At 41.7% G+C, this 25,242-nt stretch overlaps 1 protein-coding gene across 1 annotated transcript; it reads right to left on the bottom strand.

Annotated features, from left to right (window-relative positions):
• Positions 1 to 8,613: 8,613 nt before the first annotated feature.
• On the bottom strand, positions 8,614 to 11,829 carry LOC133019923 (LIM/homeobox protein Lhx1-like). Its single transcript, XM_061086516.1, has 5 exons — positions 11,660 to 11,829; positions 10,687 to 10,907; positions 10,141 to 10,415; positions 9,288 to 9,444; positions 8,614 to 9,008 (listed from the first exon to the last, which is right to left on the bottom strand). Exons 1-5 carry the CDS (start codon positions 11,827 to 11,829, stop codon positions 8,614 to 8,616), a joined length of 1,218 nt encoding a protein of 405 aa, XP_060942499.1.
• Between the last annotated feature and the right edge of the window lie 13,413 nt (positions 11,830 to 25,242).

The raw sequence follows: 25,242 nt of genomic DNA, 5'->3' as shown, positions 1-25,242 counted from the left end.
GTATTGGTTTAGGTGTGGACAGGGCTTGTTTTCTCTGTCAATTAAGTTTTGTTTTTTTTATTTTCCCCTTGCTTTTAGTCCTTTGTGTTTTGGAAGCTGCTTCTCAGACCCCTGAGCTGTTCTTCATACCTTTAATTCCTATTAACGACTGTTTGATCCATTCCCGTCCTGTCATCTGCATTCAGATCTTCATCTGATGTTACTGATCCCTTGATTTTTCCTTTAGTACAAGATTGACATATCTTTTGTTTTTAACCATCTCAAAAACATTGGATGAGTGTAATTGTGAAACTTGAGTGACGATCATGGTCTCCAACAAATGAAAGTCGCACAACTTTGCTCCCCACACCTTCTATCTGTCACCACGATTAGGGTCTAATGACCAAATGCCTGCAAAATCTTTTACAGTCCTGCCTGAGCTCCATTTGGTGCTAATCAGCAAATGATTGCTCACTACAATGCTGAACTAATGTAAGCATGCCTTCTAAATATTAAACTTTATAAACAGATTCTGTATGTGATGCAGTGTCTGTAGGCGAGGGACAGGATTTCGAGACTGACCGGACCGTTCCAGTTTCTAGTTTGACAGAAATGCATCGACTATCGACTTTTTAATGTATCTGCATTCATGTGCAGATAGCTGTTATTAGAGACAATAGCTAAAAAGTCATCCGGACCTTAAACACCTTCAAAAAGTCACTGTTTGTATTGTGGGAAATGTTCAATCTCATATAAAACTAGTCTTACAGTAAACAGTGTATGGTGAATCGAAGATCTTTTGGCCTGGGTATCTACCGTCTACACCAGGAGCCCCAAAAATATGTGCTGGAGCCCCAAGAGGGTAGTTCATCATCAGTTATTGGCCAATGGGCCTCAAGATTGTCGGCATGTTCCCGAACAGCCACTGGCTGGAACATGAGGACTAGTAGACACTTGAGGTTAAACTTGGTATTAATGTCAGATGTGTTCCTGTGTGGGCAGCGCCTCCTCTTTTGAGAGTAAGGATGTCACACTTTGCAGCTAGTTGTGCTATATTCATATTTTTTAATATTGCAACCCATTCTGTGTCAAATTATAAAGTGCATGCATATCAAGTGAGTGGTGGGCATAATGATTGATTGATTGGTGGCTGCGCTGGAGAGCCTGCAGTCTGCTGCGTACGCATCACGTACACATTCTAATTCTCGGTTGTAGTCTGCACGGAGTTGCTGACTAGAAGAGTTGAGCTGAATGCAAACATCAGTCCAGCAGTGGCCCTTTTTGAGAGGTGCGCCACATTAAAATTCATACATTACATTGCATAGCAGTGGAGCGTTTAAAGCCAGGTCCCTGTGGAACTGTTGGTTTACTGCTTCTCATGGGGCCTGTGGAATGGCTGGATCTGTGACCAGCAGTGTCCTCTGGCTCTGAAGGACGAAGGCAACCAACCGGGGAAATCACTGCGCTCCACAACAAGGCATCACGGCATCGAACAGCGTCGCCGTCCAACATTTAAGACAGATAATTTAGTTGCAGGAAGCATCTACCTTCTGTGTATCAAGTGTTTTAGTATCACACTGGTTAGAGGCAGAACCCAAATGCAGAGGCTGGATCTGGCTCTAAAAACATTCTTTACTGCAGGTGGTTCGGTGCACAGGCACAAAGTCGGCCGAAAAAATAAGAAAAACTCTGGGAATTTAACACATGTAGGGTCAAGACTGATAATGCTGGCACGCTTTACACAGAATTACAAGATGAACTGGCAAAATAAGGAGGGAAACACTGAAACCAATCGCAGAACGGAGACGATAAGGGCGCAGGAAACGCAAGATATTCAGAGGTGAAGACACTAAACTCAGGGATGTGACAACTAAAATGATCACATATGATTTGATTTGAGGGAATTCAACGTGGAAAATGTTTCGGATTATTAGAAGACACATCCGTCATCCAGAATGAGGCTTGGCTGAGGAGCTGGAGCCTGAAAGAAAATCTAAATTAGTTAGTCACTCAAATCTGAACAAACGTATTCAGTCAGAGACCAACAATTATATTTGGGACAAATCACGTCCTTGCTTTTGACAATACATCAGAGTGCTTTACATGGCAAACAGGAATAAACCCGAAAACCAACTTGCACAGTGGCAGATCTGTGATTTTTCTCTATTGGGGGCCATAGATGGGCCAATAATATGTCCAACATATGTGCAACCTTTCCTGCTTCAGTAAGAAGCACATTCTAGTCATTCCTTGTTTACTGTTAGCTCTATTACTTTGAGCAAAGCCACATATCATTGGACATATTTTCAAAATCATTTCCGTTAACGCACATTGAGAACCTATAAAAAAGTTCAGAAAATAAATATTCTTTACAAATTGTGGTATCGTCAGGATTGATAGTCAAGACCACCGACAGTACAGGGGGACCTCAGGGGCCGATCAGATTTCAGGTGGGGCCATTGCCCCATGCCCCGCCCCTTGATCCGCCCCTGAACATGCAAAACATACCTTTTTGGTTCTGATATTTCATCCGAAGTAAGGCTTCATCTACACCAGTACATGTTAATTTTAAAAATGCATTACGACTGCTATGTTTACATCTGCTGTCCAAGATAATCCCACAATTACAGGTGCCTAATATGGATAAGTCTTGGAAATGCTGTTAGCCCTGTTTAACCTTGAAATCTCCAGGTGCTGCATAGAAGTATGGATATGTGATATTTGATAAGGATGTTGTAGTTGTCTGCATTCGCTTCCCGATTGCTTCTTACCAGTTACACCTCTAACGTCAGCAGTGGAAGCAAAACCTTGCAAATATGCAGTGTCGAGATGAGATTTATGTCCAAGAAGGGTAATCCCTGTTCTTCCTTTCACCTTTTATTGTTTCTCATTTGTAGTCATTTCTGTGACTAAGCAGCCAACAGCAGAGTAGACACTTCCTGTTTACACGGGCACGCACATGCCCAGTATGCGTGAATGGTCACATGATACATGTTTTCAGGAGTGTTTTGACATGTATTGGGGATTATTACTGACTCGGATCTACAACCCTCATGTACACAGACATCATTTTAGTGTTAAAACAAAAACGTATTAGTTTGGGTGTTTTCATGTCCTCTGTTGACTGTAACTGTCCAACAATTCCATATTATCAAAACATCAAATGTTGCCGAGTTACAGTACGTGCAGATACTAAATAACACAAAACAGGTTAGTATGTTCATTATATACTCGACCTGCACATCTTCTTCATGAGGGAGTGACTTGTCAATATCTATAACGAGCTGAAATCTTCTGTGCACTTGGCCTTTTACAGAAGAAGCAGTGCAGGAGAAGAGAGTAGGTGGGGAACTCGTATGATTTCGTCCTCTTCAACTTTAATCAAAAGTACACTGACATGCCGCAGCCCCCTCCTCCTCCTCTTTCATAATAATGGGCCGCTAAAAATTCAGGAGGCAGGCTCCACATCAATCACTCGCCAGATTTGAGTCCAATGCAATAAATATGTAAATGAGGAGAAACCAATGTCTCGTAGCTTTGAGATCAGCGCGAGGGGAGAGAGAGGGAAAAAAAACGAGGCGGAGGGGGGTGGGGGTGGGGGGGTTGTATTAATTGCCCATGGCCAGAGGAATCCTATTACTGTGGGCATTGATTATAAAATTGTATGTGTGAATGATTTTCATGCAAAAAGTGGACTATAGCGAGCCTCCAGCGAAAAAGTGAAGAAAGAGGGGAAATTAGCGAATTGGGCCGGAGTGTGCACGAGAACAAAAAGGAAACGGCAGCCGCCAAATGTCAAAACGCCAGATCTCAGTCCAAACTAGATCTAGATTATTAGGTTACGAATTGGATGAGAAGTTAAAGAGGAATTTCTGTCTCTAACAAAAAGACATATTATTATAAAATGTTGTCCAGTAATAATACAAATATGTATTCAGCTGTATATTACGGAAGTGTGTGTGTGTGTGTGTGTGTGTGTGTGTGTGTGTGTGTGTGTTTGTGTGTGTGTGTGTGTGTGTGTGTGTGTGTGTGTGTGTGTGTGTGTGTGTGTGACATGAACATACATAAACAAACAAATGCACATTCCCTGAACACAAGTCACCAAAAGGCATAATGCTCAAACCGTAAAGATTTATACTATCAACCTTTGCCTTTTGGAAGCAGTTAAATACATTTTGATGTGAATGTGATGCAAATCGTTCCTCTGAAGACAAATATCATTTATTGTAAGTGGTTTATCTAACAGTTGCCATGATCGCTAGCAGGTATAGATTCAAATTGATTAGCTGTGTGGCCTCCTGTTTGACTTGCAGATCTCTCTCTTAATCAAGGCATTCTGTTCAGATAAACAGGGATTAAGCTGCTTAACAGAGAAGAGAATGTTCAAGCATGAGGCTTCACAGGCTTTAATTCATGGAATGGGACAAAGTTTAAAACAGTGATTACATGTTTGTATTTCTATACATATTCTCTATTGAAGCTGTACTTTAAACTTCTGCTTCTCTCAACAATATTTAGATAACAAAATCGATGTTGTGTGTAACATATTTAATCACCACTCTAATATTCCCATGACAACGAGTTACTATCCAAAGACACTTTTAATCATATGTGCTTGTGGTCTAATATTACCAGTAGCAGATAGAGGGGAAAATAGGCCCTAGAATAATAGTATATGTGTTTTTTTGACTTTGACTTCATTTTTAATTGATGGGAATAAGAGTGGCTCAAAATGCTAAAGTGCTTTTCTTGCACACTTACCAGGTGAAGCTCCAGCCTGCCCCAGTGAGGACAATGAGCCGGTTGTTGATGAGCTCAGGTCCCAGAGAAGATGCTTCATGTGCAGCTGAACAAGGCTCGAGACGCAGCCTGAGAGTCATTAACTCACCTCAGTGGTTAATGGGTTTTTATAGAGACCAAAAAAAAAAAAAAGAATGGGGACCCTGAACTGAAATTACTGTCAGAAATTAAAAGGTATTATACAGATCTGATGACGGAGTTAACAAAACATCCTTTTTTTTGTATATCAAAGACTGTGTCATTTCCTTTATGGTTATTTGAGACGCTTGTTTTGCATTCAAACTTAGACTTTTTTTTTGTTACCTGGTATAAGAGCCAAAAATGGATATTCAGTTATTCATTCTTTTCATGTTTGTTGTTTCTTTCTGATACCAGGTCATTCTTACATTTGTTAACAATTAAAATATCTGGTTTCCATGTATATGATTCATTTGACATCTTTCAGTCCATAGTTACTTCCTTTTCTACAAGTATTTTACCGTGTGTGTTTCTCTTTTCTCCCTGTACGGGTGCATGGGTGAACAAAATAGCACGGATGGATTTTCACTAAACTTGAGCTGATTGATCGAGGTAAAAAAAATGTGCTCTGGAAAATCACATTTTCACAGATATAGCTGCAAATAGGAGCAACAATCTTGAGCTTCTACTAAGCAGACAACCATATTTTATCATGTGATGTCATGAAGAAATCAAAAAAAGACAACTAGCATTATAAATGGATTGCATGTACATACATGATCTAAAGCTTGTATAGGTTGAAAATACAGTCACATAAGAAGTTAGATCTTATAAAAAGGAATGACGTTACTGGGAGGTCATAAAACTGTCTTATGTTGAAGTTATGCAGAAGCTTTTGCAACCAATAAGATCAGAGATATGATCCACAGCTTTTTATGGGTTTCAACAATTTGGGATCCTATTGTTCAAATAATGGCATCATTATGAGAAGGCTTGATTACAAAATAAAACGTTAACATGCAAGCAGGGCACATTGTTTTGGTCCAAAATATCCTCTGAAAAGCCCCAAACCAAGAATAAATCAACTCTGTAGTATGTACCTCAGGTCCTCTGAGTTAGATCTCCATTTTATCTAAAATAATTAAAAACACATCAGTGAGGTACATTGTTGCACGTTGCACATTGAGTCACGTCTTTCTTAATTACCATCAACATTTATTTGACACTCTCTCACCTAAACTGTCCTGCTGCCATAAATACTCATTAGCACACCAAATGTAAATTTAGAGATATTCGATGTTGGTCCCGTCCTCCTTCATGCTCCTCACCTCTCCCTGACTCTAAAATATTCACTCTGTCACCACCCATTTCTCCTCTGCTAACAGAGAGGTCTCGACCCATGACTTGAGTGGTATTTTCAGACCAGCTTTAGTATTTGCAGATCCACACGTCCCTGCAGGGCTGCTTTCTAAATTATCTGGAAAATACCCCTAAAAATTGACAAGATGAAGCCCCTTTGTATAAACATGCACCCACAAAACCACATTTCTATGTTATGTGCATTGAATGTCTCATGTAGATTAGCCAGCACTGTCACTAACATCACAGGAAGAAGCTGCAGCTTTGTTGAGGCTGCAGCAGACCAACAAACCTCTGCAGTGAACACATATTCTTTTCCAGATGTTCAACTGTCTTTACCAACAGAAACAACTTAAGGTTGCAGCATTTAGCTCTGACTTTGTCACTTGTGTTGCACTTTATACGACCAGAGGAGCCTTGAATGTAAGGTCTATGAGTTAAAGCATTTTCTGTATTTATCAAGAAAGGACTGCCTGTCACTGATTCCTGGAGACCAGTGTAATGTCTTTATCACTCTTTATCTCTCGAGCCAAAACCCAAGATGACACAAAAGCTCGAACCTCACAACTGAAATACAACCAGACATTGTCTGCTCTTTAGTTAATTAAAACATCTAAATGATCAGTTCGTAAGCAAAGGAGCTGATAATGAAGTCCTCTTGATTAAGTCAGTTTTGTGTGTGTGTGTCCTTCAGTGTAAAAAACACTGTCGTTAGGACAGTTGGGGTTGTCCCCTAGAGCTGTTTAGGGTTAACATGAAGTGTGTTTTAAGATTCAGCTTAGAATAAGGTTAATGTAGGTTGAGATTTGGTGTGTGTGTGTGTGTGTTTGTGACATAAATACAGGGCGAGTCGTGAAATATGATGCTGATCCTTTTTTGTTTAGGGGGAAAAACACTTAAGTCTCTAGTAACCTACTGTAAATCATGTCGTCACACAGCAAATGAAAATGCATATAAATATTTACTGGGGCTCTAATAATCAATAGCAGCGACAAGGATTATTACAAATCATTGTAGAAATTGATGATTTACTGTGAGATGGGTGTTAAATTGTATGTTAGTATCGTCTTCAATAACTGAGTGAAGCTGATTAAAGTTACTGCAACTGTTTTTCAGCAGTTTTTAGATAAGGGCGTCTCTAACGTGCACTGTGAAATTATAAAATCTGTGTCCTGCGGCGAAACCTTCACATTTTCATCTGTGAAGAGATGCTTCCATCAACTCCTGTCCATCCACATTCCAATAAATCAGGAAACTATATCAATCTCACACTTGAATGAACAAGTACTGTCGTTCACCTCCCAAATCATTAATCCAACAATAATGATGTGTTTTATTATACAGTGAATCGCCCGACACACCAGTCCCTTGAAATGAATTTGTACAATCACGTTATTATCTCCTGAAAAACAGTGATGCTGCTGTTGGCGGCACATGAGACTTCCATATAAATAATTTGACATTTTTATCACTCAAAGAAACTGTCTTGGGTCTCAGATGTTTTCGGCTAAATTGGAAAACCCATGTTCTACTCAGACATCCTCAGAGAATTAGAAGAGAGCTGTCACTTGGCAACAGTTTATTAGTATTTTCTGTTTTGTTTTGTTTTATTTTCAATGAGGACATAATACAAACTACCACAGTGAACGACCACAGAAATAGAACAGCTACAAAAATTTGGTTTTGAATCTGGATCAAGGTTTTTTTTTTATATATACAGCTGAAATTCAAACCCCTGCATACTGGAGCTTGACGTAAACAACCGACTGTTCTGTACAATTGTCCATTGTTCTATATATAAGATTGGACTTGTGTCACGTGAAAGTCAAATCATTTTTCTATTCCATATAAAATTTGCAGATTTATAAAGATATCCTTTTGAAGGCAAACGTGTGTCGACAATCAAATAATTAGAAAGGAACATGCCTGGCAAATAAATAAATAAAAAAAGACCAAAACAAATGCGTCCACGGTCCTGAGAGAGGTTTTTCGGTCCAACCTATTAAACATCACAATCATAATCTGTTATTAAATGATGAAATCTTTTATTACGTGTGAGCTCATGTAGAGAGAGAGGGTGCTGCTCGTCAGTCAAACACTGAAACGTGGTCAAACCGCTGCCATGCACCTTCACATTTACATTTTTAAGTCAAATACGATGCAGAAGTTCTCCTGCGATCACTGAAAAAAAAACACTTTTTCTGCAAACTATAAATGTGTTTGTTTATTGCTTGATCTGTGTAGCCCAGCATTACGAATGCAATGAGTCAAATTCAAACTGTTAATCGGCTGGTCAATAAACAATCATACCGACATACAAATATAGAGATTTATAAATACACAGAGCTTAGCAGATATGAAAGCAAATAAATATGTAATATATAAAGTAAATAACTGAATAAATAGATCAATAAATAGATAAATTAAAAAGTGCATTTGATAAGAAACAAAAAAAGAAAAAGAACTGATTTGCCTTCAAAATCCAAGTGTGCCTTGTGGTTGCAGTTTTCAGCTGCATCACCAGACAGTGCCTTCACTCATCTCTGAGGAGGGCTGTGACAGCTGGTTGGTGTATCCATTGTCACTGAGGGACACAGTGGTGTAGGGCGTGCTGGGCCCACACATCTCGCTGGAGATGCTGTGCATGGAGCCCGGCCCGCTGGGCTCCGGACTGGGTGAGTCCACAGGGTGATGGGCCGCCGGGTCGGAGAAGCACTGCACCTCTCCCGGACAGTGGTGGCCCGGGTGATGGTGGTGGTGGTGGTGGTGGTGGTGGTCCATGGCTCCCAGCGGGGTGCCGGCGGGGACAGAGGAGGGCACAAAGCCCAGGTCTGCTGGAGTCTGAGCCTGGGATGAAGGTGGGCCCTGGTAGTACTCGTAATTCCCTCCTGAGCCATAATACTCCCCATAATCTGTGGTCATAAAAATACAAATGTGTGGATTAGTGACTGAATTTAAAGAGAAAAGACAAAACCAGAATGAACTCTTTTTAAATTAAATTTTAATCTGTATTTATATATTTTTTAAAAAAAGCAGAAATCCCCCTTCAATAAATGACTTGCAGTGAAAAAAAAAAAGAAGCAAATTTCACTCAATGATATTCTAATGAGCTTGTTCATCAAAAGACCATCAACTTCCAATCAGAAGACTCACCCTCCCTCCACCCCCCCTAAACAAATACTGTGGCTCACCTCCATAGTAAGAGAAGTGTCCGAGCTCTCCGGGCTCCAGTCGCTCCCCCAGCGCCCTCATCCTCCTGGTGCCGCGGAAAAACACGTGTCTCCGTGTGCCCAGTGCGCTCAGCTGCTTCATGCGTCTCTCTTTAGACCTCCGGTTCTGGAACCAGACCTTCAGGGCGCACAGAGAACAAGCCAGGGTCAGAGACCACGAGCAGCAAGGAGGAGACAAGCTGGGAAAGCAGACAGCAACTTATCAGAGCTGTAAGAGCCCCGTTTGATGACATTATCTTAAAATATTTTTTTGTAATTCAAATGAAAGTACATTTTGGCACGAACTGATGCTCTGCGCACTGAAACACCATTTACTTTAAGGCATTTCCAATTTATTACAGGGAGCTTTTTACATGGACCTTAGAGCTCAGTGACTCCTGTGTTTAATAGGTGTGATATATGTGCGTCATGGGAGGAGCAAGGATTAGGGGTTAAATATAGCGAATTTTTAGTTTTAGTTAAATTTTAGTTTTTTTAATGTGGAAGGAAGAAAAAGGTGAAAATCGGCAGAGGATGAGGACGGATTCTCTCCGGGTGTCTGCAAGATGCAAATGCTGAGAGGCATCAGCCACTACATTGATGATTAGTGTCCATTGAAAGGTCGTTAATGGGAATTGGTTGTGAATAATTTGGTCCTTGACATTTCTCTGCCATGAGGGACCTGTTTGGCTAGATTTGGATGGCTGTCCGATAATGCGTGCAAATGGGTCACATGGCATATAATAAACACCATTTGTTTTGAACGTTTTTATCTCCGTTTGTCCCCATTATTATTTTATTTTTTATGATTATTTCTTTCTACTCGTCTTCTTACTTGGATGACTCTCATGGTCAGGCCCGTCTCCTGCGACAGCTGCTCCCGGATGTGCCTGGTGGGCTTCGGCGTGGCCGTGAAAGCCGCCTTCAGCGTCTCCAGCTGCTTGGCTTTGATGGTGGTGCGCGGCCCGCGTCGCTTCCCGACGGCGCCCTGCTCGTCGTTCTCGTTGCCGCCCCCGTCCTTGTCGGACAGGTGTCCCGTCTCCGAGTCCTTCCCGTCGTCCTGCGGGTCCTGGGGGTCCGGGGACAGGCTCGGGTCGCTGGACGTCGTGACTGCCATGAGAATAAAGACGGATTAAATGATGAACCCGCCAAACCCCGTAGAAATACACCACGGAATCAAAGCAGATCATCAATACAGAAGAAAATAAATATAAAATAATTATAAAAGTAAATATTTAGAAATATAATTTGATTTAGTAAATACGACTACTAATAATAGTATTTTTGAAATATTTGATTTAGAAAATAATAATGAATTAAAACAGAACATAGCTTTCGTATCATGATTCTTTTTTTTCTTTTTTACATATTAGGCCCATACCTGAGAGGAGGATGGTGTCCTTGCCGTTGTTGTTCTGATAGTCCTCTTTGCAAACGAACTTGAACTCGTCCAGGATGTAGAGCTCCTCTCCCGTGGACAGCTGCTTGTTGCACATCACGCAGGTGAAGCAGTTCAGGTGGAACACTTTGCTCTTGGCCCTGCGCACCAGATCGCTGGGTAGAATCCCCTGAGCGCAGCCGCCACACTTGGTTCCAAATCGCCTGGATGTTAGAAAGGGAGAGGGCCGGTCAGTGCATGCAGGTGGGATGCGACCATGACTCTGACAGGGGGGGGGGATTTCTGCAGGTTTTACAGTTTGGCACAACCGATACTACAGGCCAGGTGTATCAAAACGACACAAGGAGCTGTTGGTAAAGTCAGTTAATCGTCAAATACACCAAATTAACCATCAGCCACTATACTGGTTATTTTTGCAGGCCTTGGTTAATAATTTGCGTCCATGACTTTACTGGGATTTGAATGGTCCGATAATGGGTGCAGGTAACATATACTAAATCCACCCTCCATCTGTTTAACGTTTTTAATCCACCTTTTTCTCTAAATTGCTTTTCCACTCTTCTTGTTACTTGGGTGACGAATGCTTAGGCCAATTCGAGTTTTAATAGTACACAGAACCAATTCCACTCGTCATATCAAATCGTATGAAACATAATATAATAATTAACAAGTATACATGTGAAAATAAAGGATTTCCCCACCCTGCATTTAATTATTTTTGTGGTTCTAGAAATAAAGATAAAAACTCATATAGTCTCAAACATGTAGACTATCAGCATCCATAGTTTATGTCCCATCAGGATGAGCTATATCTCAAATTAATGCATTTTTCGATTTTCTTTTGCAGCTTTTCTTGCAGGAGCAAATTCCACGTATTATTGGTTTCTAATCATTTTCAGCAAATTTGCATTTTCTCAGTATTTTTCCCCCTCTTTTCTTTTTCTCGGCTGCTCACCTGAAGAAGTCGTTCTTACAGTACAGCCTCCCCTCGCGTGAGAAGCACTTCTCGGTCAGGCTGCATTTGCACTCGCAGCACTGGACACACTGGACGTGCCACGGTCTGTCCAGGACTTTGAGCAGGAACCTATCGACGATAGGCTTCTCGCAGCTCTCACACTGCAGCATCCTCCGGAGTTATCTCCCCACCCTGGTCAACACGCTGCGTCTGTCCCCCCGACGCGTCCGCCTGGCTGTGTGTGTACGATCCAGCGAATCCAAAATGCATCCGAGCTGATCTCAGAGGAAACACATCACCAACCGAGAGGGGAAACGCAGCCGCTCCGACAACGATCCACATGTGGCTGTGGCAGATCCAAACAACAAGAGGGGGTCAGCTGCAGCGGGTGAACAACACCAGGCAGGAAAGAGATCACAGGCTGGGGATCATGATCCGAATGTGTGGGTACAATCAAGAGGAGAAGAAAAAAAAAAAGACTATGTACCCATTGGTGGCGATTGTGAAAAACTCAATATATCCTGAGGAGTGGGATGTAATGCGCCATCGGTGCGCTGAGCTTTGTTTGTGTCCCTTTACGCTGCGAGCAGCTCGGTGTGGGAGAAACGTGGAAATGAGCGCACCTCTTAAAGCTCAGCCTATTGGCTATGGGGAGGAGTGTGACGTCAGAGCCGGGGAACACCTATTGGAGGACGTTTCAGTTCACACCAATGTGCACTTCACTATAAGAATAAAATAAAATAAAACGTTGGAATTTTTTTTTAAACCAACGAACTTCAGTATTAGGGTGTATAAAGGAAAATCAAAATGCGCCCGGTGTGATGAGATCAAATTAAATAAAATAAATAAAATGAAACAATAACCTAGAATAATATAAAACAATAAGATAGCCTAAAATAATAACAGACAAATAAAATAAAAAAAAACTGATGAATCCACCAATAAGATGTCTCGTAAAAATAATATTTCGGATTAAGAGAAAATGGGGCGTGTATCCTCAAGAAATCAATGGGATTCTCAGCCAACTGTTTATCGCAGATAACGTCCTTTATTTCAACAATAACCGTTGTTTTATTTCCAGTCAGTCGCCGTGTGAAGAAAAAGAGTCACTGATGATATCACATGAATAAATTATTTCTCCCAGAGCAGGCCTGGTTAGAATAAGACGCAGGAGACCGAGGCTGTGTTCAGTGCACTGAACACAGGCTCCTTTTTTTTTCACCACAATGATTATTAATGTTGTGGCCCATGTGGCGTTATTCTTCATTTGGTGTGAAGGGACAAGGGTCACTAATGGTTCTAATCTGCGGCTGATAGGAGGCCTCTCGCAGATCTTATCGCAGCGCGTCGGTGATGCTGTGCGCGGAGAGATAGCGCGTTTCCCACACTGGCTCCCGGCTCTGCTGGTCCCTGATATAACACAGAGAAAAAAAAACCCAGACATTAAACAGTCAAAAATAGGTGGAGGAGTTGATATTTGTCATTAATGTGTATCTTTCGCTCACCAAGTACAGAGTATTTGTACATTGGTTCATTTGTTTTTTTGTTTGGATCCGTCTTACAACATGAATAGGTTGCATTGATTTGTGCCAAACCAATAACTAAAAATCAATTAAACAATCGAACAAAATCAAGACAAATTATGGAGCCATTAACAGAAATGTGTTATGACAAAAAATGGGGATTAATACATAAAAATGATCATGCAACCCCCCCAGCAAATATCTAATAATCTAAGTGTGTCATTATGTTTGTGTGTTGTTAAAAACAAACAAACAATGCCTTTGTCAATGAAAGTCTTACTCAATGAGCTCATAATAACCTGTGCAGCTCATTTTATGTTTCTTTCTTTGTACTAGTTGTTATTCTTTATGCCACTTTTGCTTGACAGGACACAGTCACACATTATGAACTCACACCTTTTTTAACAAATACAACCACATCAGCAGACATCTTGTGGTGAATGATTTGAGTTGATCTTTTTGTTCAGCCTTTCAGCTAGATAAGAAGCTGATAACATTGCTCCATGCAGGCTAATATGCTAAAGTAAATCACTCTGAATAGTGGATAATGCCTCAATAATGTTAACATATAGGAAAGACAGTATTCGCAAAGAAAAATAGAAGATGCAAAACAAAACAAAGCCCTAGGTATTTCTTGTAATTCAGTTTGCTCTGTTACTTGTATTTTGTTGGTTGTCTTTCTCTGATTTTCCGCCAACTATAGAAGTGCACAGATTAAAGGGGACAGCTGAACTGCATTAGAAAAGTGAAATTATCAATACTTGTTTACCATTTGAAAGTGTGTTTGGATCAGTGCAAAACCAAACAGTAAACACAGACAGAGCTCCACGTTGCCCCGAGGACAGACCTCAGATGACCAATAATGATACAAAAGGCTTCTCGTACATCCACTCTGTCTCTTCAATCTGATCTGTGATGTGACAATGAAAGGACCAGGGTGAGAGCCATTATCTCAGTGGTGAATGGCGTGGATAAGTGTCTCCTTCTGGGTTTGCGTCTCTCCATGAGAGGTGTTGATTAGAGCCTGGCCCAGCGAGCTGGCCCCCAGCATCACTCCAGCACACGAGAGGTCTCAGTGCAGCGCTGGAATCTGGCAGGGTGCACGCTGTTTGTTTTGGATTGGGAAAAAGAAAGGAAAGCATGTCATTAGTATTTGTTAATTGCAGCTAATTGGCCCTGACGCAATGAACAAGCCCACCCACCGGGAATATTCATACAAATAATATGTAGACAACAAAATTAATTACTAGATGCTAATTAAAGTCAATTAAAAGAGATTAGGAAGCAGTGCAAGTTACAGAGAGGAGGGTAACACCTCAGCTCATGGAGCTCCCTGATGCAAGAAAACCAGTGGCCTTAAAGCTTATAGACATTTCTTGTGTTTAACTGATGGTGATGATGATTATAGTTACAAAATGTTTAATTCAAAAGGTTGATCATTAACTCAAAGACACAGTTTGTTCCCAGTTTCACTTTACTTTGGCTTTAAATGAGCGCCTGTACCATTTGGTGGAGCAGGTTTTTGCTGGCATTTTGCTGACCTTAGTTCAGCATCTCTACAGCTCGGCTGAAGATGACATTTTTGAGAATGTTAATCAATGAACTTAATTGTTTCTTTTAGTTTCATAGGTTTAAATGTTATGCAAAGTTGAGGCCAGATACCTTTCTTTAAATAATTATATTAAAAAAAAATCTCCTTATTATAACTCATTCTCAATATGCAACCAGCTTTATTCAGTTGTGTATTTTTCCAAAATTAAATTAAAAAAAAGTACCAGTTATATGTTTTATGCATTTATCAACTGTGCTCTGGTATGGGTCAGGGAAGAACCCAATTACGTTTTGGTGCAGATCTGTTTCAAAGGACAGTTCTTTAGTGTGTGGAATTTGGTGCAGCTTGATTGAATTCATGGCGACTTTTGGGCCTTGGTGGGGTATGAGCTCTACTTAGTGCTCTTCTAGTTTTAGTTCACATATACTGAATTTCTTAATTATAGCTAAGCTGAAAAAACTATAAGACCATATCCAAAATAAAATAATACAATTAAAACTGAAAATTCCGTCAAATCTGACCTCAAGTTCATTCTAGTTGTAATAGACCTACTAGTTTTAGCAATACCTGACCAAAATTTGGTTTAACTAACCAGCAGTCAGCTTTTAACATTAAGCAATGTTTAAAATGGAAAAGGAAGAATTAATCTGCACCTCCTCTGCTCAGCCACTGACCTGAAAACATTCACAAGGTAATGTTTGCAGTGCTGTTTCTGGACAGCCTATCTTTGACTGAATTAACATAATGCATACCTGTCAGATAGAAAACACCTCATGGTCATATTTAATGACTGGTTATTATCCATCTGACAGTGGCAAACAAAAGGCTGAAGATGATGCCATTTACAAAAGGTGACAAACTGTACACTCTGGCAGACAGGTGGCTCCTCCACGTGCCAAACACACATTACTGGACCAGTAAATCCCATCAGTGCAGACTGACTGCCACAGAGAGAGGAGTAATCCACAGTGACCACCTACGCTGACCTGCCTGCTCATATCAGGGATTGTGGTCTCATGCAGACATGCGGCTTCATCAGTCAAACACCTACGAATTTACTGCTGATGGTTTGCACTGCTCCTCATCTTCACCACCGCAGCGACACAGAGGGAGAGGAGATAACTCTGCTAAATCCTTTCCTCACTCTTCCCAGAGAGAGTCGTCTAAATGAAGCCCATGTAAAGTCTCCCATGTGTATAATCAAACAGCTATTATGATGAATAGAGAGGAATCAGTCCTGCTGATCATTGGTCTCTTTTTTTTGGTTGAACAAAAACTGTTCCTCAGATGGTCTGAGCTGCACTGAAGCATTTTGAGATGGTCATTTCATGCACAGCACTTGATTATCGAGATTGGCGAAACACTAGCGGCGTGTGGTGAGGTGTCTGCATGAGTAGGATGCACAGAGAGGGAATCCTAGAGAGAGAGACAGAGAGAGAGAGAGTGATCTGCCTGAGGGGGCCGTTCAGTGAGAGGGCCCAGGGGACGGTGTGGGCCCCCGGCCCTGGGGTGATGATGGTGATTGATGCAGGCACAATTCAGACACCTCAGACGCCGCAGCAAATTAAAAGGCTATTTTGTAAAGTTGTAAAGGAGCTGAATGGCAGACGGGAGCGATGAGCCGCCCCTCCACCTCCTCTGCGCCCCCCCTCCACCCCACCGCTCTGTCACACCATCAACTTCTGTTTAGTTTCCTCGGTGTCATCAGCCCCTCGAGGGAGGAGAGCTATTACGAGGCCTTTCACGCTCACTCCTACTGGAATACGCCGCTGATGCTGCCTGTGCACACAGCGCAAGTGTGTGTGCAAGGAGGGTAAATATAGATCCACGCACAATGGAGAGACTGTAAAGCGATCCATGAGTCAGTGGAAGAAAGAAAACAAGCAAATATTGATCTCGGTATGAATGAATGAATGAGTAAAGTCTCAACTGTTTCCAACCACATCGTGTGCACCCCTTTCTTTCCTGTACATAATTTACAAATAATTTATCCTCAAGTTGAATTTAATTGACCTGACTGACCCGGGGATGCACCCGTTGCGATGTGTGTGTCTGTGTGTGTGTGTGTGTGTCCTGCCCGGGAGCTGTGTGTGTGTGTGTGTGTGTGTGTGTGTGTGTGTGTGTGTGTGTGCGTGTGTGTGTGTGTGTGTGTGTGTGTGTGTGTGTGTGTGTGTGTGTGTGTGTGTGTGTGTGTGAAGAGGAGATAGAGAGACACCCTGTGTGAGGCTATAGAGCAGAGCAGCCTTCTGGGAGGACGACTCCCATGCCAGAGGTCAAACCAGTGTCAAGTGGGGAGTGGGCCCAGCTGAGCTGCCTTGTCCCACGCATTGTGCTCATCAATGCAGCTGCTGTCAGTTATCAGGAGTGGCCGGGGGTGAGGGTGGGGTGGGGAGGAAGGGGGGGGGGCGCATGCAGGCGGCGTTGACAGAAAGGAACGTGCCTGTGTGTACATTTGGGGGAAGCGGAGGGATAAGGGGACGGAGGGGGGGGGGGTTGGTGGAGCTTGGGGGCATATGGTCCTCTTACCCCGAGGAAAAAGGGCCGTTTTCCACGCAACACATGCCGAGTCTCTCACAAGCCGGTCACCTGCCCAGCGTTTCACGTCATGAGGCTGCTGAGAACAGACGTTTGAAAGTGTTCCAAAACGTGTTGGACTTGAATTATTTCACAATTAGGAACAAAACTTCAAAAAATGCGTTGTGTCAAAACAGCAGCTGTGCATTTGAAAAACATTGTTCGCCTAATGTTATCCCACAGACAATATACGGATGGAAATACATAGAATGATAGATCAGTAACATGTCATGAATTAGGACACATACACAATTCATTTTGTCAACTCTGCAAGAATTTGACAATCCGAACATCTCGTGAAAAGTGAATCCTCTCCAAGGTTTGAACATCAGTCACAGCACATGTATCCGGTCAGTTTTTGTTGGAGGCTCGGACCGTTTTCTTGTTACAGCTTTGTTACTCACCCCTAAAACGACTGCATATTTTAATTTCTGTAGATTTGCCAGTTTATTGTATTAAAGAACAATATAATAAGAACTATACCGTGTCTCAGTTGGACAGTGGTGAAAACGTAACTGCCTTGGTGGAGGTGATCAAATTAGATTACAGAAGACAAGTATTTTTCTTTTTTTTTTATAAATACATTAACTGTTGAGTAAAATAGGGAGAAGGGAAAAATACATTTTAAGACACCGGAAAGAAACACATTTTCAAAGCAAATGTTAATGCAGACAAAAAAAAGAAACACAAAGACTCAATATGTTTGCTCCGCACTGTTTGCTGTCTGATTATTATCATCTCCTGTGTGGCTGCTGTGATCTCAGTCAGGGGTGATCTGCTCCGGGCTGCAGTGTGGAGGCTTGAGGCGCTCAGACCAGAGGATATAATCAGCCCTGCTGCAGTAGGGTCACGACTCTGCCTGGAATGGTTCGCCGGTCTTACAGCAGCTTATCACCTGCTCCCACTCTGCCAGGCTCACAACACTGACAATAAGGATGGGGCAGCCCACTGTATATGAATTGATTTGCGCTCACACAGATTTGCACGTCCCGCTAAGAGGTCGCCGTGGCTGGTTAATGTGTACACTGGCGAGTCAATATGAAAATATTAGCCAAACAGCTTAGCAGAGAGAGGGGCGAACAAGAGGCTGTATGCATGAAAGGATGGACGTGTCCCAGTCTGCTTCCCCCTGGTGCATCTGTCGCTCTCTGATCTCTGAGTCGTATGCAGACAGGGAGAGACGGAGCCGCTGCATTAGAATAAGAGTGGAGTGCAGGAGCGCCGCAGACAGACTGCGTCCTGATGCTGCCGCCCACCCTTGTTCTTTCAGCTGGGCCTTCTCATGCTCACCCCTTTCATTCCAGCAGCTCTTTGGGACCGGGCACGTCCCAATGCACTAAACAGATGGGCGTCTCACAAAGGGCCTGGCTTCTTGGCAAGCTGGTGTCCTACATGGCTGATTACACCTAAATACCGAACCCGGAATTGATACAGTGGCTCGTGGTCACGTTGTGCGGCGGGGTTGCAGAGTGGGGAGATAAAAAACACAAACAAAAAAAGATAATGCAGTCTGACACCTATTTGTATTGCTGGCAACAATCACTTCAGAGACATGTTGGGGTTTAGGAGCTGCTGGAAGACGGACAATAAATCACAGATTTGTGAATAAAGGTACAACACACAGACAATGCAATATTTTTATTTGCTTTAAGAGGATAGTGTGTCAATAATGTGATATTTGATTAAAAATACTACAAAAATTGTTGATTTCTGTTAACCTCGATTACACAGGAATTTCCCATCTTTCAACCGGGATTTACTTTGCCCATATTGACCGTAAATGATGATGGATGATGTGTTTCCACTTCCTCCCATATATGAGCTACATATATACAACATGCAAACACAGCCATCTTGACAACTTGGAGCTTGGTGTCTGCACAGTAATGATGGGGAAGGGAGTCAGTCTCAGCTTTTAATACTGATGCTTCACCCTGTTTCATAGCCTCAAATAACGAAAATAAAACAAACTTACCAGAAAAAAATAGCTCTTTAACATATATCGGTGTGATAAGAAAACCTAAAAAGACAGAAAATGTTTTTGACATGTACTTGGACCTTTTATTTTGATCCATGTCCACTAACACGGATGAGGCAGGATTTATCCCCTGCAGCCAGTCGCCCTTTTTGGGAGCAGTCGTGTTGTCCATCTTTATACCAAGGGTGGTAACAGAACGTCTAAGTTCAAGATACATTTATTTATCTATTATATTTATTAACTTAATTTTTCAATTACAGTACATAATAATTAAACAACACTGTGAATATACTTAAGTTAGCTAAGCGGCTAATTCTCATCTGTAGTCGCTGGACAGGTGGAGAGTCGGTTGCTTAAAATCAAACAACAACAAATACAAAATATAAAGCTTAAAACTGTTATCATGTTGCACACATTAGATGTGAATAAAATATATAATCCAAGTAAATACAGGATCAGCTACTGGTTTTGTTTGGTTCAGAGTCCTCAACAAAATCTTTTGTCACTCAATCAATGCCTAATCGTCACAAGTTATAACACCATTGCGATTTTTTATTTAATTTTTACCCATGTTCACATGGACACTACTATCACTTTCGATCTTAGTCAGTAATACTTTATTTAGATGATGTTGTTTACAGGCAGAATATCCTCTTCATATTCCTGTTTACATGTTACACAGCCTTGTCCGACTCAAGTCATTATACGTCTGATGATATTTTGCCAGTTTTAACAGCCCAGTCTTAAATAGTTTAACGTGCGATGCTACACTTTACTATTTTGGAAGTTTTTTTGTGTAATTTTCTAATATCAATGTCTCCAATAGGACGTTATAATACGACTAAAAGACATGTACATATCTTCAAAGTGTGAGTGAGGTCAGTATACTCAACATGTCGTCATTTGATTGTTGCTTATACAGAGTATGACCTCATTCAGGTTAAGGTAATCAGAAAATGCAGTTAACACACCAGTGTAGAGTTCAGACTATTGTCCCAATCGGGTTAATATCGGAATATTGATGTCCATGTAAACATAGTCAGCTAGACATTAAAAAATAATTTTGAATACAACTTTATTAGAAGCACATTTAATATGTATCTGTGTAGACATACACAAGTGCATCGTCCATAAAGAAGGACTGTGTCCTTTTTAAATCCACTGTTTCCAAAAGTCTTGATTTTTACCCCGAGACCGTCTTGATCTGGGGCAGCAACAAGTCCTCCAACCTGAACCACCATCTAGGTTTTTACAGGGGGGGGGGCAGTCTCCAGCCTGTGTGTGTGTGTGTGCACGTGATATAGAGAGGACCAGAGAGAGGGGAGTGAGTACATGCCTGTAGCCGGACTTATTGCATTTTTTTCCTCAACATGAAGAAGAAGAGAAAAACCACAAACCGGGCTCCTTATCAGCAGCTGTGTCCTTTCCTTCCTCCCGTCCCTGTCTGGCCTCCCAGATATGCTAATCACGATGTAAGAATATCCTGTTGGATAATTACCATACATTACCCCATGCTCATCCCCGGATTAATTCTTCACGTGCATAATCGTGTGCTGGCTCCGTCTCTGGCTCAGTGTTAAAGGTGGCATGTGGGTAAATACAATTTATACCGGTGGAATATTATGGTATGGAATGTGTCACCTCCGGGACATTGTTTGCAGACTGAGCCGGCTGAATGAGGAGGATTATCCCCTCAGTCATAAACTTCGAGAGTTGTAATACCAGCACCTGAGGCTGTTTTTAGTTGTGGATATCCTCACATTATCCTGTGTTATTGTATTGGTTTTATATTTGTAAATTTGAGTTTTTCTATTGATCTCTTGCACTGTAATTGTCAACATAAAGTACCCGGTCACAGCTCAAATAAAGACTATTACTACTTGTTTTGTGTCTATTTCAAGCAGTGCAAATCTACAAACCAGGATGTAAGGATTGTTTGTTGTTGTAAGAGTTTCATGCTCAGTCAATAAATAAATGCTTATCAAATAACTAAATATATGTAGCCTAATAATATGCCTTGTTCTATTTAATAAACACAGTATTGCAAATAGATATTATACTGAAATATAATATTAACTTTTTCACAGACCTGACACAAGTCATAAATTGATATTGATAAACTTGATTTGACTTTTGATTTGATTAAAGTAGGAACATGAGGTTGTTGAAGTCATTCTGGAGCAATGCCAAACTACGTTTCCAAATTTTTTTCTAGATATTTAAATGTGTTCTCAAATCTTAAATCATGTCTGGTCAGTCGCCTGATCAGCTGGGACCGTCCCTGTATTGATAGCCCCTCCCCTATTCTTTATATCTTATTTGAATATATTGAGTGGACCATCTGTAAACCATTTATCTACATCAAGGAACCATTAGAGGTGTGGTCTGCTCCCCCCTGGCTCTGCCTCCGGCCCGGTCGGCACAATCAAACCAAAACATACATGCTTATGTTGATGTATACAAGTGAATACACACATATGGGCAAAAAAGATATATTAAGCATTGATTTGCCGGTTACAATGATTTTTTGACTTTAAAATGTTCACCATTGAAATGTTCTAGTTCTGCAATGCCTGACATTCACCCACACCCTTGTCCACTGACATATAGGAAGCTGCTATAATATGATCCTGCTGACAACTGATGCCTGCGTCTCTGTCTGCAGACCTTTCAACAGGAGACCTGCTGCAGCGGTCGCACACACGACCCTTGAGAACAAACCATAAAAGCACTATTACAAGAGTAATGACCAAATTTAACAGTTTGCCTCAGCACACCTGGGTTCCCCTGACAAGCACCGTATATTTCCTCTGACAGTCCCAACATCTATGCTGTGCACAGCCAACCAGAAACTTAACCGGCAGGGTCAATATCCCTGGAGAGAAAGAGACGACTGCTTTAAAGAAATGGTGTGTGTTTGTGCGTTTTCATTTGTGGCTGCATAGAGGCCCCAGAGGGCAGAGACGGGGGGGCGACAGAGCTCTCTGTTAATTCGTACAATTCTGGAATGAAGCAGTCGACAATACTGTGAAACCATGTAGTGTGAAAGGGGAGTTTTATTAGATATTGGTCTGGTAAAGTGGTGTCCTTCCTTAGTCCTCAGAAAATGCCAGATTTAAAAAAAATCAAGATCCATCAATTATTCCCTGGATACTTGGTAAATTGTTATTTAGAAGGAAGAGAAAATCCTGCATCCTTCCCTTTTGTCAGGATCTACCTTACTGGGTTCGGTCTCATCTTTTCACCGGTTTTGTAGGAATCAGTTCAGTGGTTATTCGCAACCCTGATGAGAAAAAAACAATTTTTTTCCATGTAAAAGGAGATGTTGCCTGGTGACGCCAGTGAGCAGCAGTTGCTTTAATAGTCCAGCAGGGCCTGAGGCGGAGCCAGAGGTCTTCATTTAGCCCCTATACAAAGTGCTAATCTGTTTTCTTCCAGCATGGCCCGAGGCTTTACACAGCCACAAAATCTCTTTGATTAATTGGTCACGCCATAGCAGGAATGCTAAATAACCAAAAGATGCAGTCCTTTAAACTATATGTAAGCTTTATACTGGAGGATAGTTATATTAAACCCAGAAATCAATCAGGTGACAACTTGTAACTCGGAGCAGATGTATCTTGTAAATATGATATGGATGATAATAGTATTTTATTGATATGACATGTGACCCTCTGAGCTCGCAGAGTGATGGGGACAGTGGGGCAGTGGGTGGGGAAGTCAGGGGAGCAGAAAGGTGCTAATTGATTGACACAGCGAAGCAGATGATCACAGCTCTGAGCACCTACCAAGCCGCAAGGCTTCCTGACTCTAAGATATATGCTCACAACAAAACACTTTGTGACAGTCTCCAGGCTCACACCCATAAACACACCACACACTTTGTCCTGCCACTAAAACACCTATAACTGAGAGATTGGAGACGGCTCTGTCGCAATCTGGATCACTGTAAAAAGATACATATAATCCATATATTAAAGTTTCTCAGACAATTTTTTTTTAATATATTTTACATATTACACCATTTATTTAATAATTGTCCCATGTTTTGGGTCATTTTAATGTCTTTACTGATCTTGTAAGTTATCTTCAATTACGTGATCACATTTGTCAATTACAATAGCGGATCACCTCTGTAGTTCAAGTCTAAAAAGAGCTTCTGACTTTTTGTTTACTGAACATATTATATTAAAGAACCAGAATTTTAATCTAATCCTGCCAATCTGCATTTTGGGGTTCTCTCAACTGTGATAACGTAATTCTTAGGTTTATCAGAGAGTGTCAAATTGACCGTATTTATAAGACAGTGGCGAGAGAATATAAAATATTCACACCCCTGTGGGCTGATGAAATCTACTTCATCATCACTGCCACGCCAACTTTTTGTCCAAAAAGCTTCAACAGTACCAGTGCAGATGTCACAGTTGTCATGTCAATAAAGCTATTTGCAGGTAATGGATCAGTTGGAACCTCTTGATTGAAGAAAGAGAGAAGTCGCTGATTCTTCACATGTGACCTGAGATAACACCACGGGGCCTGTGATCAGCCCTTAACTGTGCTGCAGCACCTCTCGGCTCCTCCCGGTAGAGATAGTGAGAGGTCAGATAACCCACGGCACAGTTCCCTCCCTCGTCAGGAGTTGTCAGAGATCAGCATCAACTCTCATGAGAAAGAAGAGTCTATGTAGATAAAACCAGTCTCGGAACATCACAGGTCTGGTAGAAAGGTATATCCGTTATTCGGCGTTCTTCCCCAAGCACGGTAGCAGTGGAGATGTTGTGTGTTCCCTGCCCATGCATAAGACAGGCGATCAAACACATCACTGCATTCTGCTTACCCAGAAAGCTTTTGGGCAACCTCCACCTTAGGAGAGAAGGAAGACGTATTTGTCAGCTGAACAAAGCTTTCCTGTTTTTTTTTCTTCTTTCAGAAGAGGGGGAAAAATCAATGTCTATCTCCAGTTTGTGGAAGCACAATCAATTCTGTGTGCGCCTCAACCTCTCATTGGCGATGGGAGAACAATAACGCTCTATGGTCATTTCATGGTCACAGAAGAGTCGGTCTCGTGCCGGATCCCAGGTGTTGTGGTCTGTATTGATTTCTTCTCTATGCTCCGTGTCTCAGAGAATGTGCTCTCGTTCTCAGAGAGAGGAGGCAAATCAGCCCCTCATGGCTGCTCAACTCTCTGTCTCTGAAACACCGAACACCACCAGCGAGATTGTGTTTTCATTGCTGTTCTTCTATTTGGCAGCAGGATTATGCAACGGAACAAATTTTCCCGACCCCGTGTCCACACTAATGCGGATATTTTTCGAAACAAACTTTTTCCTTTGCGTTTGGGCATTTAAGTCACTGGAGTAGTTTCACAAATGCCAAAGTAAACATTTTTTTGCAAATCTCTGTGTATGTCTAAAGGATAATTTAGGAAAACATGGCGAACACAGCTTTCTTCACGCATGCCCATCGTTGCTTTCTGTAATAACCATGCATAAGAACAACAATTATGGCCGCTATTTAAAGGTATGTTTGCTCAGCTCTTAGGACCAATTCATGCTTCTGTGTCAAACCTACTCCATAGGTACCAACGTAGCCTCCGCTAGGGGTGTGCTGGTGTGGTGCTGAGTGTCTTCCCGTTTCTGGTCCGCTTATTTACCCCTTCTCTGGCGTCTCTACATTACTTAAGAACAATGGCGAGTTGATCATTTTGGAGTTGGAGCTGATAGATGTTACAGAGCAATTATTTTAGAATCTCAAAGAACAGCAACGAAGGAAAGAACGATGTCGTCTGTGTTCGTTCCTTCAGCTCAAATAAAAAGATCCCGGTGAGTCTGTCGGACCAATCGGACCAATCACAGCTCTTGCAGTCTGTGTTGCCTCCATCCATAGTTACAATTTTGGGGGAGGGGCATGTCATGGTACGACGTAGGGCTCTGCGTAGGGTACACGTCTATGTCTA

The sequence above is a fragment of the Limanda limanda genome, chromosome 14 (assembly GCF_963576545.1).
Source record: "Limanda limanda chromosome 14, fLimLim1.1, whole genome shotgun sequence".
Taxonomy (NCBI): Eukaryota; Metazoa; Chordata; class Actinopteri; order Pleuronectiformes; family Pleuronectidae; genus Limanda; species Limanda limanda.
Note: the sequence above shows the minus strand (reverse complement) of the source record. Positions and strands in the feature narration are given on the sequence as shown.